The sequence below is a fragment of the Macaca nemestrina genome, chromosome 5 (assembly GCF_043159975.1).
Source record: "Macaca nemestrina isolate mMacNem1 chromosome 5, mMacNem.hap1, whole genome shotgun sequence".
Taxonomy (NCBI): Eukaryota; Metazoa; Chordata; class Mammalia; order Primates; family Cercopithecidae; genus Macaca; species Macaca nemestrina.
In genome coordinates, this window is record NC_092129.1 from 27,026,140 (window position 1) to 27,044,422 (window position 18,283).

The 18,283-nt window shown below is 37.8% G+C and overlaps 1 protein-coding gene across 2 annotated transcripts in view; it reads left to right on the top strand.

Moving 5' to 3' along the window:
- Positions 1 to 4,948: 4,948 nt before the first annotated feature.
- Positions 4,949 to 18,283, top strand: part of LOC105465526 (heat shock transcription factor 2) — a 37,905-nt gene continuing 24,570 nt past the window's right edge. The window contains exon 1 of one of the 2 annotated variants that reach the window (XM_011713972.2): positions 4,949 to 5,228. In XM_011713972.2, coding sequence (XP_011712274.1) covers positions 5,136 to 5,228 — 93 coding nt within the window. In that variant the 5' untranslated portion in view covers positions 4,949 to 5,135. The remainder of the gene's footprint in view (positions 5,229 to 18,283) is intronic. The other variant, XM_011713971.2, reaches the window with a different exon arrangement.

Genomic DNA, 18,283 nt, shown 5'->3' on the forward strand with positions numbered 1-18,283 from the left:
CAGCCTAAGTCTGGTACAAGCAGTACTAACACATTTCCTACATAAAAAGCTCCTCTGGCCAGTGTCTTTTGCACCCAGGTTGCAGCCTTAGAAAAAGGCAGCTTCTTGAAAATTTTTAAAAATTAACTTTCACAGTCTTCTAGCTCTTCACTTACTCAAAAGCCTATTCAAGAGTCCTTAAGCATTTTGCCACTGTCATTTGTTTTGAAGACATAAGTGGCCTCAAACCTGGGCCTCTATAGCATTCTGTTAACATCTGGCATTTCCGGGATTCTAATATTTGTTCAGTTACTAACAGCTCCTCATTCGCATGCTTCTCAGTTTAGCTATCCTTAAGCTCTTCTCTTCATTTTCTTCTCTTGTAAACAAAAAGGTTTCTACTGACTGAGAATAAATTGTAAGGGGTTTCTTTATTATTAGGTAGGGCACGTTTTATCCAAAGGATTTCAAAAGCTAAAATTATTCATTCAACAAATATTTATCAAGCGGCTCCTACGTTATTATTAGCACTGTGCTGAGTGCTCAGGATACAAGAGTGAACAATGCAAGCACAATTTGCTAGTCTAGTAAGGGTTGCTGAGAAGTAAATGAGCAGCAACAGTGTGGTAAAAACTGTGAAGGTCAAGTTCCAGAAGTTATAGGAGCACATGGGAGGAAAAACTAACCCCGATTTGGGGGTCATGCAAGAATAAGCGGATGGTTAGCACTTACCTGTTTATGTATTCATTTATTAATTCAACAAATATTTATTGATATTTTAACATATATCATGCACTGTGAATGTCATTGTAAATAAATGAATGTACATATGACATAGTATTTATGTTGAAGCAGTTTCATAGTCTAGAATGAAAAATACATGTAAATAAATAATTATAATATGATGTAGTAAGTGCTATAATAAATGTTACCAAGGAAGATTTCACCAAAGAACTTAGGTTTGTACAGGATTATACTTGACCTGGAAGGTTGAAGAAGAATTTAGAGAAAAATGGTGAAGAAGAAGGGCTCTGCGGGCACAGACAATAGCCTATGGAAATACATAGAGGTATAAAAGAATATGACCAGCGAGGTAACTACAATCATTTAGGTGTGGCTAAGGGAAAGGTGTTGTAAACAATGGTAGACAATAACTGAAATGGTAGGTGACCTCAGATCAGAGAAGGCCTTTTATGCCCCTTCAGGGGTTTGAATTTATTCCGGAAATTATAGGAAGTCACTGAATAGTTTTAAGTCTGGAAGTGACCTTTTCAGATTAGTGTTTTAGAAAGAGATCCATAAAGATTATGAAAGTGGACTGGAGGAAGAGACAATTTCTTTGATCTTCAAAACCACCCTGTGAAGTGAGTATAGCAGATATTTTTCACTCACATCTTATATATAAGGAGCAAGGACTGGAAAATGTTAGGTGATTTGCCTAACGTCCCCTAAGTCATTCCAAAATTGAAGAAAATCAACACGTTGCCCAGATAGCAATATAGGTGGAAACCTCTATGCAGTTCACCTTTGGATTTAATCATCCTATCCTTGAAAAAAAATCTTTAAAAGCTAATACTGGTTGCACTGTTGATTCCAATTAGTTTTGCAAAATTGATTGTATAGAATTTATGGCATCATCTGATGATCTGAAGCATCAAATTGCTCCATAATATGCTTTTCTAGTTCCTAGACAAAGGTCTGGGTCATTCATATTTTCGAATGTTATTCTAAATCTAAGTCTTACATTGTAGGCTGCAAATAAACCATGAAAATAATACAGCTTTTAAAATTGGAGTTAGTAGGAGGCAACTCCTTTAAGAAAGTGACATTTTTATCTTCTTGTGTTATGAACAGGTCAAAATTGCTGCCACTGGCTCAAATCTGTTTCTTCTGATATTTTAGGGATATTATAGGTGGCAAATAATTGTGAGGTAAAGCTTGATTTTGTTTTCTTCCCCTCTCAGTTTTATAAATAAGTGCAAACAAGCCAACAAGTTATAATTTTATTTTCCCCCAAAAAGTCTTCATTCAATACTTAGTTTTTCAGAAAATGTATTAATTATAATAAATATTAACCATTAAGTTCATAGAAAAACAAAACATAGTAGTTTAAGTTATTCCTGGAACATCTGGATTTTATTAAGAGATGAAGCGTGGTCAGGTGCAGTGGCTCACACCTATAATCTTATCACTTTGGGAGGCCAAGGTGGCGGATCACTTGAGATCAGGAGTTCAAGACCAGCCCGGCCAACATGGTGAAACCCCATCTCTTCTAAGAATACAAAAATTAGTGGGGTTTCATGGTGCAGCCCTGTAATCCCAGCTACTCAGGAGGTTGAGGTAGGAAAATCACTTGAACCCGGGAGGCAGAGTTTGCAGTGAGCCAAGATCACACCACTGCACTCCAGACTGGACGACAGAGTAAGACTCTGTGAAAACAAACAAACAAACAATAACAAAAAAAGAAGTGAAGCATAACAATTAATCAGTACATGTTAGTAGTAAGGGAAGGTCAGTTTACTAATTTTTCCTCTATAACAGCAGTTCTCAAAATGTGGTTCCAGGGCCGGTAGCATCTGCCTCATCTGGGACTTGTTAAAAATAAAAATTCTTAACCTGTATCCCAGACTTACTGAGTGCCATGGAAGCAGAAGCAGCAATTTGTTTTTTAAGAAGCCATCAGGTGATTCTGCGCTGAAGTTTGAGGCACATTGGTGTAAATTTAAAAAGCATGTTTCAGACTACGAAAGACCTGGTTTCAATTCCAACTTTAGCTAGATGATTTTGGATACATCATCTAATTTCCTGGTACCAAGGTTTTCTTACCTGGTTAATAACTTATCCTTGTCGCTGCCCTTATAAGTATTACAAATACTACCTGAGAACTGATATTGCTCATCTGCTTACTGGAAGGCTCCCCTCTCCAAGTGATTCAGACACATGCTTAAGTTTAAGAACCACTTGTTTCAAACGTACGGTCTATAAGATGCCATACACTGGAAACAGAATCAGCTACATATTTTGTAAGGTCCATTGCAAAATGAAAATGCAGAGTCCCTTGTTCAAAAATTGAGAATTTCAAGAGGATGAGAGCAGAGCATTAAACCAAGTATGGCACCCCACTAAGCCCAGCCCTATGAATGCCCAGCCTTTGAATGTCCAAAGACAAGTTTCCACTTCTACCTAACCACACTTTATTTTTTTTAGAAGAAAATAATATAATGCCATGAAAGTAGGCCACATTTCCTCCTTAGACACTGCCAATCTTACCTCTGACCTGTTGCCCTCCGTAGACAGACATGATCATTAGCTTCCTGGTTTTTGCTTATTCTGGTATCTTCCTTTTAGCTATTCAAATATATTTGTACCTCAAGATCCAACTTAAGGTCCCTATCCTCCATGAAATCTTTCCTTATCACCTTAACCTACTAGTCTGTCTTTTTAAACTCACCTAGTACTTATTTTATACCAAATATTTAGCTCTTTTTGTATATATTAATGAGTGCTGATCACTGTGGTCATGTTGTTTCTCGAGTTTGAATATAAGCATCTTGAGCTTTGAAACAGTGTCATCATTGTACAATGGAAAGGGCACATACTTTTGAGCTCAATAAAGCTTGGGTGTAAAGTCTTTCTCCCATTTACTTGCTGTGACTGGGGACATTAATCAACTTTTGAGTCTCAGAATCTTCACTGGGAAAAAGGGATAATAAAACCTAATTCATTGGATTGTTGTGAGGATTCAATAATATATGTAAAGCCCTTGGCATATATAAGGGCTCATCAAATACTAGTTCCTCTATCACATGTATGCCTCCATATATCTGATTTTGCTTCAGCCAACATCCCAGTGCTGAACACAAAGGCAGCATTCAATAAATATTTGCTCATTGGAAGATACTCTCTCTATATGTATTTTTAATGTACTATTTTACATTTACCCAAGAAGTAAACCAATCCTATGTTGAATTTTTGTATAATGTGTTGGCTCTGACTTGTTTGTAAGTTTTTACCTTCACATGCTGACCTCTGTAAAAAAAAAAAAAAAAAGTCGAATTTTGTAGACTTCATATTTTCAAAGCATTTGCACAGCCATTATAGCATTAAAGACACTCTTAATGGGTAAAAAGATAGATCTTATTCCCAATCAAGAAATGGGAAAAAGTGGCACTGGTGGCTAAGGAATTGCTCTGACAGTACCAGTGTATATACAGAAAAACGTTCAAGAGGCTTTATCTAAACTCAGATCTACTGACTCCTTCTCCATTATTTTTTTTCATTATACCAATCTCTCAGGCTAAAAAGAATGTATCTGTAAAGTATACGCAGGAACAACTATTTTAATTAACTAAAATAGTATAAACAGTCTATTTCTTTTTATTCTGGGTGTAGAGTATGCACTTGATGACTGGATTAAAAACAGCACATGATACATCAATTGCAGTTCCTGGTTTACAGTTTTAAGTAATAGTGAGTTATTTAAACTGCTCTTTTTGATAAACATATTTTAAAGAGGGCTTTTTCTCCCAATGATAATGTAAGAACAAGGTTCATTATTTTTAAGACAATTTCAATTCGGGGCCTAGCACATCACGCTTGAGAGCTGGTTTTTTCCTTCTGCGAATGGATCTTCTCTAAACTGGTGCAAACCACACTTTGCCTGCCAAACTTATGACTCAAAGGCCCCGAAGGGCTTTTTGTAGCCTCCCAGCCACAGCCCAGAAACCATAAGCTGTTTCCACGTGAAACGTCCAAACACTGTCTCCCAAGCCGAAGATCCGCTACCATCAAAGCTTCTGTATAAAAGGCAAATGAGAAGGCAGCGCCCCCTTCTGCTCCCACCCCCTTCTGCTCCCACCCCCTTCATGTCAGCAGCAGCCAATCGCTTTTCTCCATCGTGTGGTCGGCCCCTGGGATTGGCCAGGGACGGGACCGGCGCGGAACCATGCGCGCACAGGCGGAGCGCGGGGACTTGTCCGTCACGTGCGGCCGCCCGGCCTCTCTGCCTCGCCGCGCGCCTGGCGGAGTTGGGGGGCGGGGACCAAGATCTGCTGCGCCTGCGTTGTGGGCGTTCTCGGGGAGCTGTTGCCTGAGCTGCTGCCGCCGCTACCACCGCGTTCGGGTCTAGAATTTGGAATCCCTGCGCCGCGTTAACAATGAAGCAGAGTTCGAACGTGCCGGCTTTCCTCAGCAAGCTGTGGACGCTTGTGGAGGAAACCCACACTAACGAGTTCATCACCTGGAGCCAGGTACGGTCAGGCCACGGCGGCCTCTGCACCCCCTGAATAACCGCGTCCTCACTCGCTCTCCCGCGGGGTGGTCTCTCGCGGCCTTGCGGCTCGACGCTGCCTGCGAGGCCCGCGGTGCGGGGCCTTGGTGTTCGGCCTCGCGGGGGACCCCCTGTATTGTTCGCTAGGGGAGCCGCGGGGGCCCGGCCGGCAGCGCCGCTCGCCTCAGGCCGCGGTGGGGGAGGGGCGGCCCGAGCGGGGCGTAGCGGCCCTGGCAGCCCCTTAACGGTCTGGTCCGCGTTCGGAACCGGCCCGGCGTCGCGAGGGGAATCGGCGAGCCGAGGGCGCGGGAGCCTCTTTACTGCACACTCATCCTCTGTCCTCCCGCCCGGCTCAGGGGTTACAAATCGCGGAGGGGACGGGGAGTCCAGGGCCAGGATCATGGACCCGGGGCTTTACAGGAGGCGATCTTTACCTCAGCGACCGATCACCCCCTCCCCGTTCCCCCAACACTGCTTTGCATCTGGGATCTTTATGTGGAGAGCAGTCAGGGAAATAGACATATATTCAAACGCAGATTACTGCTTATCAGTTGGTTTTAAAAATATATAGAAATTAACACATTCTTTCGAGATTCTGTGCTATTTGTATAGTCGGATTATTAGGATTGTTTTAATAAAGTACTAATAGGTGGTCAGTAACTTAGTAGTTACTAAATTTCACTGAATTGTTACCAACAGAGGGGCATATCGATGTGTTGATTATTGGTCTGATCTCAACTCTGCTTGTAAACAAGGATGACCTTAGTCCAGCCCCTTTTCTTGTCTGGCCTAAGTTAAATCCGTAAGATGGATGGGTTGCCTAGGTGACCCAAGACCTCTTTCAGTTCCAAATACAAGATTCTAGGCAGAATGATTATTTACATCCACACTACCTTTACATTAGAATACAATCCTAGGCTGTTGGAATCATTTTATGAAGGGAAGTGGTTAACCCTTATTGTAGATGATCACCTATTGAGGCATATTTTCATGTGTGTAGTTCTTGAGAAGAGTAAGTGAAAACTACCTGCATAGTGCCTGGCACCTGTTAAGTGCTGAGTAAATGTTATCTCCCGTCCTCCTTTCTTTCCTGTTCTCCTCCTATTATAGGAACTCTCAGTTTTATTTACTTTTATCTTAACAGGGAGTGAGCACCATATTAAGACCCTGAAGTTTTGACTACTGTAATACCATAGTTTGCCTTGTGTTATTATTTGTTCTTTTTTCTAACTTCCTTCTAGGGTTTAATTTTTGTGTGTTCCTTATGAGCAACTGAGTTATCCTTTTAGCCCCACTCCCTGCTTGGAGTTGAGTGCGGGGAGGTGGTGGGGCGGGGGCATTGTGTGAGTGTTTGTATTAAGAATTTAATGAGTTCTGTACAATTGTACAAAGCTAGGTGAAAATAAGAAAGCCAGCCACTAGCATGTACTTAAAATAAACACATGTCTCATGCTTTTCATCAGTTAGAAGGATTAAAAGTTGACAAGAAGGGTCAGCACAGACTGTCATTCAGACATGTATTCGTGTTAGAGATCGGACTGAGATTCTCTCCCCACGAAAGCTGACTTTATCATACCTTTTTGTCTTTTACAGGCCAGAAATAGGGGCCATATATATTGGCAGTTGCTTTTAATCAGAGTATCATGCCAGTCGTAGGCCTGTTAAATTCTGATTAGTAACTGTTTTAATAGCATTCTTATTTTCTGAGCAGTGTCAAATGTGGAGAGTTTTGTACTGATCCACAAATGCATCATTCTGTGAGTTCTAAGCCAAATAAGCCACTTAACCATTTTTTAATCCCATTACTAACTTTAAGCTTATGTGTTAACTAATTTTCTAATATGCCTATGGGACAATCAAAATGTAAGCTCAGTGAGATCACTGTGGCGGAGACACAGTAGATGTTTAATAATTGATGAATAAATGAGATCCCTCGAAAATGTAATGGAGTGGTAGGAATGATGAAGGTAAAATTATGTTTGAAATGAATCTTAGAGATCATCTAGGTTAGCCTCATCATTGTATAGATGAGGATTTGAGGCTTGGACAGGTGAGATTATTTATCCATAATTATACAGCTCGCCAAGATTGGAGATGAGACTCTAACATAAGCTAGTCCAACCCGAAGCCCACATGTGGCCAAGGATGGGTTTGAATGCGTTCCGACACAAATTCATAAAGTTTCTTAAAGAAATATGAGATATATTTGCAGTTTTGCTTTTAAGCTCATCAGTTATCATTAGTGTTAGTGTATTTTATGTGTGGCCCAAAACAATTCTTCCACTGCTGCCCAGGAAAATCCAAAGATTGGACACCCCCACCCTAATAGATTTCTGAGCTCCCAGATCAGTCTTCCACCAATAGAACTAGACAATACAAGTTGACATCATATTTAGTTTTATACCAAAATGTTGCTTGCCACAAGTCAGTGGACAATTCTGAATAAATGTTGTCTAGGGCTAAGCCTAGTTGCTTAGTTGTCTCACTCGTGCTCTCCATTAATTTTTCTAAAAGCAGTGCTAACACTGAAAAGTAAAACTTTAACAATAATGTTAGGTGGAAAAACCAAAATAAGTTACTTTCATCTTTCTCTTTTCTTTGATGAATAAATGAAATCCCTAGAAAATGTAATGAGAGTGGTAGGAACGATGATATAATAGGCCTCAGCAGGCTTTGAATTTCTAAGTGGCAGAGATTATATCACATTCTTTTTTTTTTTTTTTTTTTTTTTTTTTGTAGTAGAGTATCACTCTGTCACCCTAGAGTACAGTGGCACGATCTCAGCTCCCTGCAACCTCTGCCTCCTGGGCTCAAACGATTCTTCTGCCTTAGCCTCTTGAGTAGTTGTGATTACAGATGCACACCACCATGCCTGGCTAATTTTTGTGTTTTTAGTAGAGAGGGTATTTCACCATGTTGGTCAGGCAGTCTCAAACTGCTGACCTCACATGATCCGCCTGTCTTGGCCTCCCAAAGTGTTGAGATTACAGGTGTGAGCCACAGGTGCCCAGGTACTCTCATCTTTTAAAAGTGGCTGTTTATGGTGGTTTCTGGTTTCCTTCAAACTTGTGTTTTACTTCTGTTGAGCTAATTTAGCATTTGTACTATGAAAATCATTGAGAACTTTTAGAAGAAGCAGTTGTTTTGGGAACCAGACAACCTTTTGTGCAATTTTTTTTCAGTGGTGGAAAATAATTTATTTCTCTACCTTGAGTGTAAGGCAAGGGGAAAAAACTCTTACCAACTGCGTTTTTCCAAAACCAACTGCGTTATCCAAATTATCTCTGGATAATATCTCTGGAGACTTATATAACTTTAATTTTCCTTGAAGTTTGCAATATGACAAAATTAAAAAGTGAAATAATACCTCTCACCATTAAATACAAGAATATAATGATCTGAACAATTGAAATTATACTTAAATGTGTTACTGACTCTAAAATAATAGAAATGCCTTAATTCCAGACTGTCTTTAAGAAAGCATAACGTGACTAGGTGCGGTGGCTCATGCCTGTAATCCCAGCACTTTGGGAGGCCAAGATGGGCAGATGGCTTGAGCTCAGGAGTTTGAGACCATCCTGGGCAACATGGCGAAACCCTGTCTCTACAAAAATTACAGAAAGTAGCCAGGTATGGTGGCATGCATCTTTAGTCCCAGCTACTCAGGAGGCTGAAGAGGGAAGATGGCTTGAGTCCACGAGGCAGAGGTTGCAGTGAGCTGAGATCACACCACTGCAAGCCAGCCTGAGCAACAGAACAAAATCCTGTCTCAAAACAACAACAACAAACAGAAAAGAAAGAGCGTTTTACATACTTCCATTTTATCCTTACTCTTCTGAAAAAGAAAAATGAAAAGTTTCATTTTTTAACATTTCCTTTAAATGTAAAATTTTATATAACTGCTCTTGGCTTTGATAGTCTGTTGTCAGAATCAAGTACAGAGATTGTACTGTCAGACAACCTAAAGCTGTTTTAAATCTTAAGTGTCCTAAAGAGAGGGCACATATTAGCTTGGAAGCAACTGGTGAAACTTGATATTCAGAGACAAGGCTGTAGAGGTTAAATGAAGTTATATAGTAAAAAACAGCCTTTACGAGTTAATGAAATGTGATAACCAGTGTACGCTGAAGTGAAGCAGTGTAAAAGACGGAAAGAACTGGAGGGTCATTCTTTTGTCAGTGTTGTTACCTTTGTCCCTGTTTTTCAGATTGTTTGAGAAAATGAAGTGATTTCCACCAAAGACTTCATACCCAGCTTTTCCCCCTTTTTGTGCCCTTTGGTATTCTCTGCTTCTCTGTACCCCTCATGTCAGCAGAAATGAATTAGGAAATAGGTAGGAGGGAGAGAGAGCAAAAACAGAATTTTTCCATTGTTTTCTAGCTGTTTTGGATGAATTTGAGCAGTAGGCCCTTGGACTTCACAAAGTACTAGTATTGTTTTGAACATCCCAGCAACCATTGCATTATTTCAGTGTTTCAAAGTGAAAATAAGAAAGACTACAAGTGTGGGAAGATGAGGGTAAAATCCAACTTAGATAGACCTGCAGAAAAGTTGAAAGATTGATTTTCAAGTATTTTTACTTGTGTATATATAAGAGAAAGAATGAGCTTTTAAAGACTCCAAAGGATTGGCTGGTACATATTAAAAAATTATAGATTGGTAAGTCACAAATTTCTGTTCTGAAAAATGTTTTAAAGTAATGTGGCTGAAGTACTAGATTATTAGGAATATTTTGAGTGTTCTAAACCAAGAGTGCCAAATGGTTAATTTGGAGAGTAACTACCGTTTCTACTCTTTGGAATCTTGCCAACATTTTTGGGTAGGGTTTAAGGAGAAGGTGCCTGTCTTTCCCACCTCACTCAGTAGTAGTTTTCTGATCCTTGTAAAATACTTAGAGAGAGGGAGATTCTGTGTTGTATTGCTTGAACCTCACAGGTTTAAAAGGGAGGAAGGTGAATTTTTGCACTCCAAGTTATTTACTAATTTTAGAATAGAGACTGAGGGAATGCAATAAGCAGAGATAGAGTGATGTGAATGAATAAGGAGGGTTTGTGAGAGAGAGTGAGCACAGGTATAAGCAAGAGATTATTGTCATCTTCCTATTTTATATAATCAAATAAAATTTGATGAAATTCTAAAAATTCAGTTTATTTGGCCAAAGATTTAGTCACAGATACTTGTTATGAATCTGTTATGACCTGATAGTGTGCTGGGTATTAGGAATTCATTCAGTAGTGAACCAAAGTGCCTACCTTTATGGAGCTTACATTTGAGTGATGGATATTAATAAATAAAAAGTAAGCAAATACAAGCTGGGTGTGGTGGTGCATGTCTGTAGTCCCAGGTACTGGGGAGGCTGAGTTGGGAGGATTGCTTGAGCCCAGGAGTTTGAGGCTAGCCTGGGCAACATACTGAGACCCCTGTCTCTTAAAAGGAAAAAAAAAAAAAAATTAAAAGCAAGCAAAACACAATTAATATAATTTCAGTTAGTGATAAATGCCTTTAAAAAAGCAAGATAAACTGTGTATTGATTAAGGTCCAATCATAAGTCAGAAGCCATAGGTATTTTCAAGAGGGTAAGTTTAATAGAGTTACTGATTTTATCAGGGAAATTAAAGAAAATTCAGGGAATACAGGAATAGTTTTAAGAAGCAGCTACTACTGATATGGCTGAAATAGAGTGCCCAAGTAAGAACCCTTTTTGCCAAGGCTAAGATTCTTACCTTTTTGGAGAGGATATGGCCATGACTCAGTAGCAGAGAAGTCACTGGTGTTGCTCTGGTGGAACTTACTGGAAATGCATCCTTTAAAACTTGCTGGGGAATATGCCCTCTAGGTGAGGGATTGGCAAACTACAGTCCTTTTGCCAGCTGTTTTATAAATAAAGTTTAATTAGAACACAGCTATGCCCAATCTATTTACATATTGTCTATATCTCTTTCTCACTACAAAGGTAGAGTTATGATGTTATAATCTGCAAGCCTAATTTACTATTTGTCCCATTAAGATAAAAGTTTATAAATCCCTGTTCTGGAGTACCCTAAAAAACTGTGTATGGGGAGATATCTTGTTAGAGATACTCTGCTTTGAAACCTCCCCAGAGAGGGAGCACCAGGGAAAGCTGATGGCCTTTGAGTGTTGCTGACTACCATTAATATCAAGAGATAGGCACTGGAGAACCTTCCTCCACTGCAGAAGCTTGCCAAGGATACATGAGTCAGGAACAAGAACTCCTTTTTCTTGTAATATCTCTGTAGTATCCCATGCTGACAAAACTTAACATCATGGTACCTAGAAAAATAAAGATATTTATTTAAGGGATCTAGCTCTATGCTTGTAGAGCAGACAATGAAGAATGAATTTGGAGCAATAAATTGATAACTGACCCATAAACAAACTAGGATTTGTGGATATTTTAGGTAAGGTGATGAGGAAAGCCTCTTCAAGGAGATGATGTTTGAGGAGAGATCTAAATGATTAGAAAAGATGGGCCAGACAGAGGGGAATGACAAAAGGAAAGGCCTTGAATGTGGCTATTCAAGGATGCAGGAAGGCCCATGTGGTTAGAGTATCTTTAGGGAATAGGAGAGTGAGGGTAGGGAGGTAGGGAGGAGCAGATGGTGTAGGGCCCTAGATCTGTAGTAAGAAGATTGGAAATGAGGGGACCAGTTAGAAAACTATCACAGTTTTCCTATATGGTATTGAAAATATTGGTGGTTGAGACTAAGGTAGCAGCAGTTGAGGTATTGAGAAGTAGTCAGCTTTGAAATATTCTTTGAAGGCAGAGCTTCAGGATTTGCTGATAAATTGATAAATTGGCTATGGTTGGAGGAACGACAATTAAAAATGATTCATAAATTTGGTTTGAACTACAGGATAAATCCATTTGCTGAGGGAAGATAAGTTAGAGATTCTTTTTGGCATATTAACTTTGAGATTAAAAACAGATCTGTAGTAGTATTTGAAACAACGTGAAAGTTGTTTAATTTTTCTTAAGTTTGACCATGCCTAGTCATATGGCCACACCTAATTTCAAAAGGGATGGGGAAGTGCAGTGCTAGGAAAAAAAAAAAAAACAGGAATTTTTTGAACAGCTTGACTGACTTCCATACTCCAAGATGTCCAAGTGGAAATGTTGAATAGGTTGTTGAGTATAAGACTTTGGCATTCATGGTGGAGTTTGGACCTTGTAACTGGTAAAGCCATGAGACTAAATGAAATCATCATCTGTGAAGATAGAAGGAACCAAAAGATTTATTATTCCAACATTTAGAGAGTCTGAAGACAAAAGTCAGCAAAGGACACTGAGAAGTGAAAAAGTGAAACAGTGAACAGTGAAAAAGAAGGAAAAATCAAGGGAGTGAACTCATAGAAATTAATGAAAGAAAATGGCTCAGGAAAGAGATCAACGGTGTCATATGCAGTTAGGAATATTCTTGTATGTCTCTCATGGTGTATATAAGCAAGTTTCTCTAAGGTCTGTACACTCACATCAATTGCTGGGATATAGGGTATGAAATGTTTAACCTCAGGATAGTGCAAATTATCTTCCAAAGAGACCACACCAGCTTATTCCACTCTTAGCCATGTAGGAGATTTTCTGTTAATCTGCCTCTTCAAAACTGTGTATTATTGTTCTTAATTTTTACCAATCTAATTGAGATAAAACATTGTCTCAATGAGGTTTTGATTTATATTTTCTTGATTATTAATGAGTTCTAAAACCTTTTCACGTTTGTTGGCCATTTGTGTTTCCTGTTCTGTGAAATGTTTGTTTTGCCATTTTTCTGGTTTTTTTTTTATTGTTTGTGAGAATTCCTATATATTCTACATACTCACTTTTCAAGTTTATGTGTTGGCCATATCTTCCAGTTTGTGGTTTTTTACCTTTTAGTTGTCTAGAACCTTTACTGAGTAGTTCCTCCTTTTCTAGTGATCTGTATTGCCACTTCTGTCTTACGTCACAAGTACATATAGATATTGTCTTAATCAGTTGGGCTGCTGTAGCAGAATAACATAGACTAGGTGGCTTCAACAACAGAGATTTATTTTTTACAGTTCTGGAGGCAGAGAAGTCCAAGATGAAGGCACTGGTCATTTCAGTTCCTGCGTTAGAGCTTTCTCTGCTTTGCAGACAGCTGCCTTCTCTCTGTGTCTTCACAATGGTGGAGAGAGAGAGAGTTAGTATGTGTTCTGGTCTCTCTCATCTTATAAGGACACTAAACCTAACTTGGGGGTCCTGTCTTCATTACCTTTTCTGAACCTAATTACCTCCCAAAGGCCCTACCTCCAAATACCATCATATCAGGGGCAAGGGTTTCAACATAGAATTTTGGGGGACACAAACATTCAGTGGTTTTGTTTCTGGAGTCTTTATGCCATTCCATTGGACAGTTTATCCTGTGCCTGTCTTCTGCTGTCTTAATTACTGTAGCTTCAGAAAAAGTCTTTTTGTAGGGTAATCTATTCTTCAGGAGTGCCTTAACTATTTTTGGTCTTTAGCTCTTCCATATACGTTTTAAAATCAAGTTCCATTAAAAAAAGAAAGCCTTTTGGATTTTTGCTGCAATTGCATCAAAACTATATAAATCAGATTTGGGAAAATCGATATCTCTATGTTGTGTATTCTCGTGACAAGGCATATTTCTAAATTCATTTTGTTGATTTATAAATGTTTCCTATTAGGCCTTGTGGATCTTTGTTCATTTTCTTCCTGGATATCTTATATGTGTTGTAAATGGTGTTCTTGACTTAAAAATCGATTTCTAACTGTTGCTGGTAATTAGAAATACAAGTAATTTTTGTAAATTGATAATCAGTGAGCAAATCATTTTACTGATTTCAGTTTTCTGAGTACACCCATAGTATCTGTGATTGATATTTATTTTCTTCCTTTCAGACCTTTATGCCTTCAGTTTTTCTTTTGGCAGTAACTAAGAGTGAATAGTAGCAATTATCGTGGGATTCCAGCTTTGTTCTTAATTTTTAAAGGGAATGTTTTTAATGTTTCCCTCTTACTAGCTGTTAGAATTGAGAGTTTTTAACTTCATGTTTTCTTCTTGACATCAAATGTCGAGTAAGTTAGTGGGAAAGGGACTTACTAGAATGGAAGACACAAGAAAAGATTGACTTCAGGGGAAACAGGAAATGGGTTGAGAACATACTGAGTTAACATAGTGTAAAAAATGTTAACAATTTTAAATTGAAGTGTGTAATTTGAGATGATCATGGACAGGGATGTAGATGTGTTTATCATCATATAAAATAAAGTCAATAATAAGATACCCTACTGTGGATATAAATATATATATATTCTTTCCTTTGTCTTTCCTTTGTCTAAGGAAAGAATATCAATGCTGCCATGATCAAGGATAAAAACCTAGAAAACACAGCTACCTCTTATTTGATAGGTGGAAGAAATTGAAAGGAAATATGAGAGATAAGAGACTCAATAGTGTTTAACATCAAAGCCCAGAGAGTAGAACATTTAAGGAGGTAATTGTTAGTTGCACCAAATGAAATGCCACAGAGAGGTGTAGGAAGATCAGGACTGAAAAGAGGGCATTGAATTTGACATTTGACATTTTAGAAATCTGGTTTCAGTCAAGTGAGGGAACCAAAACAGTTTTAGTGAGAGTAAGTGGATGGTCCTGAATTGGAGAAGGGGGGTTTAAAATACCTGCTTGTTAAATTTTGCAGTTAAGGAAAAGACAAATGGGTAGATTGAAAAAGAAGGTGTAAGAGGGAAAGTTCTTTTAAGGTAGGAAAAGGTGTATGCATTTTAATTTTGATGATTACCTAGTTGCCAATCCTGGTTATTGTCAAGGGTTGTAAATTTAATCTAATAAGGGAAAATCATTACTTGTTTTGCTTTACATTCTTCAATTATGAGTCTGGGCCTCTGCTAAATTTCACAGTGTGTTTTTCATCAAAATTGTGTTTCTGTTAGGAAGAAAGTAGAGGAGAGTAGAGATAGAGTAAGAAGCTAGCAGTCTCCCTGGATAAATTTATATTTTATCTATATGTCTTCTTTGTTTATTATGTCATGTCTCCAAAAGCTTGGTTGTAAAGAGTGAGAGGGCATTGAGCTCTTATTTTTCTTCTCAAATGGAAAATTTCTTAATCCTTTTCTGTTCTGATTATCCCCTAATTTGAATGCCATCTTGACTTACTACCTGGTAAATTCTCAAATAGATTTGCTGGTTCATCTCTCCTCTCTAGTCAGTCCATTAATCTATTTAATCACTTTTTCTTTTGTACTAAATTGTTGACACTATGATTTTATAATCTATATTGGGTAAGGTTAAAATACTCCCCATTGTTCTGAATATTTTCTTGTTTGTTGTTATGTAATTATTTTTACAAACGAACTTAAGTACCTAATGTTTGGTTATAATAGCATCAATTCATCTTTACTCCACAAATCATTTTTTAATAGAGAATTTAATGTATTGGTTAATTTAGAGAGGATTGACACCTTTATGATACTGCATTTGTCTTCCTTTTATATTTCTGTAGTTTTAATATTTTTAAAGTTCCTGTATATTTTTAAATTTTATTTTTAGATACTTAACATTTTTCTATTATTATTGGGTTTTTTTATTCCATTTTAGTTTCTAATTTTTTAAATTATGGTAAAATATACATAAAATTAACCATTTTAAGTTTGTTAAGTTAGATTCACATTGTTAGGCAACCATTGCCACCACCCATCTCCAGAACAATTTTTATCTTTCCACACTGAAACTTTATACACATTTCACAATAACTTCCAAGTCCTTCCTCTCCCCAGCCCCTGACAACCACCATTCTACTTTTTGTCTCTGAAATTGGCTATTATGAAAACTTCATATAAGGGAAATTGTACAGTGTTTGTTCTTTTGTGACTGGCTTATTTCACAGCATAAAGTTTTCAAAGTTCTTTCCATGTTGTAGCTGTGAGAATTTCCTTTTTTAGGTGAAATAATATTTCATTGCATGTATATACTATATTTTATCCATACATGTTTCACAATGTATTGGTGGATACTTAAGTTACTTCTACTTTTTGCCTATTGTGAAAAATGCTACTGTGAACATGGGGTACAAGTATCTGTTCAAGTCGTTGCTTTTATGTTTTTTTTTTTTGTTATTGTTGTTGTTTTTTTTTGTTGTTGTTTGTTTTTTTTTTGAGTGTATACCTAGGAGTGGAATTGCTAGATTATATGTTCTTTGTTTAATTTTTAAAGGAACTATCATATTGTTTTCCACAGCAACCACACTATTTTAACATTCCCAACCAATATTGCACCAAGATTCCAATTTCTCCACATCCTTGCCAAAACTTTTTTTATGTGGTTTTGATAATAGCCATTCTACTGGGTGTGAAGTAGTATATTGTTTTAATTTTGATTTTCATTTCTCTAATGATTTGTGTTACTGACCGTCTTTTTATGTGCTTATTGGCAGTTTGTATAGATTCTTTGGAGAAATACCTACTCAGTTCCTTGCTCGTTTTTTAATCGGGTTGTTTGGGTTTTTTTTTGTCTTTTGTTGTTTTTGAATTTTAAGAGTTCTTTCTATGTTCTGGATATTAACTTCTTTTGAGATATATGATTTGCACTTTCTTTCCACTCTGAGGGTTGTCTTTTAAATCTGTTGGTAGTCTTCTTTTCATAAAAGTTTTTGGATTTGATGTAGTTCTATTTGTCTGTTTTTGCTTTTGTTGCCTGTACTTTTAGTGTTACATTCAATAAATCATTGCTAAATCTAATATCATGCTTTACTACTGTTAAAAGTTTATTTAGTGCTTGGGTTTAGATCTTTGATTGATTTGAAGTTAGTTTTTATATATGGTATGTATCAGCTAAGGGTCTAACTTCTTTTTTTGTATGTAGATACCCAGTTTTCCCTGCACCATTTGTTGAAAAGACTGTCCTTTTTTAATTGAATGGTCTTGACACTTGCCAAAAGTCCTTTGGCAGGGTTTATTTCTGGGCTCTGTTTTATTTCATTGATCTATGTGTTTGTCTGTATGCCAGTACCGTGCTACTTTGATTACTTATTTTTGTAGTGTTTTCAGGTGTTTGTTTTTTGTAGAGAAAAACACTAGTGACGTTTAATATTAATTTATTAACCACGTATCTCACTGAATTCTTAAAGGATTTTTTAATTGATTGTACAGCAACTAGGATTGCAACCCCTGCTTTTTTTTGTTCTCCATTTGCTTGGTAGATCTTCCTCCATCCCTTTATTTTGAGCCTATGTGTGTCTCTGCACGTGAGATGGGTCTTCTGAATACAGCACACTGATGGGTTTTGACTCTTTCTCCAGTTTTCCAGTCTGTGTCTTTTAATTGGAGCATTTAGCCCATTTACATTTAAGGTTAATATTGTTATGTGTGAACTTGATCCTGTCATTATGATGTTAGCTGGTTATTTTGCTCATTAGTTGATGCAGTTTCTTCCTAGCATCGATGCTTTTTACATTTTGGCATGTTTTTGCAGTGCCTGGTACCAGTTGTTCCTTTCCATGCTTAGTGCTTCCTTGAGGAGCTCTTGTAGGGCAGGCCTGGTGGTGACAAAATCTCTCAGCATTTGCTCGTCTGTAAAGGATTTTATTTCTCCTTCACTTATGAAACTTAGTTTGGCTGGATATGAAATTCTGGGTTGAGATTTCTTTTCTTTAAGAGTGTTGCATATTGGCCCCCCCTCTCTTCTGGCTTGTAGAGTTTCTACCAAGAGATCTGCTGTTAGTCTAATGGGCTTCCCTTTGTGGGTAACCCGACCTTTCTCTCTGGCCGCCCTTAAGATTTTTTCCTTCATTTCAACTTTGGTAAATCTGACAATTAAACCAACAAAGATCAAAAGAGACAAAGAAGGCCATTACATAATGGTAAAAGGATCAATTCGACCAGAAGAGCTAAGTATCTTAAATATACATGCATCCAATACAGGAGCACCCAGATTCATAAAGCAAGTCCTTAGAGACTTACAAAGAGACTTAGACTCCCATACAATAATAATGGGAGACTTTAACACCTCACCGTCAACATTA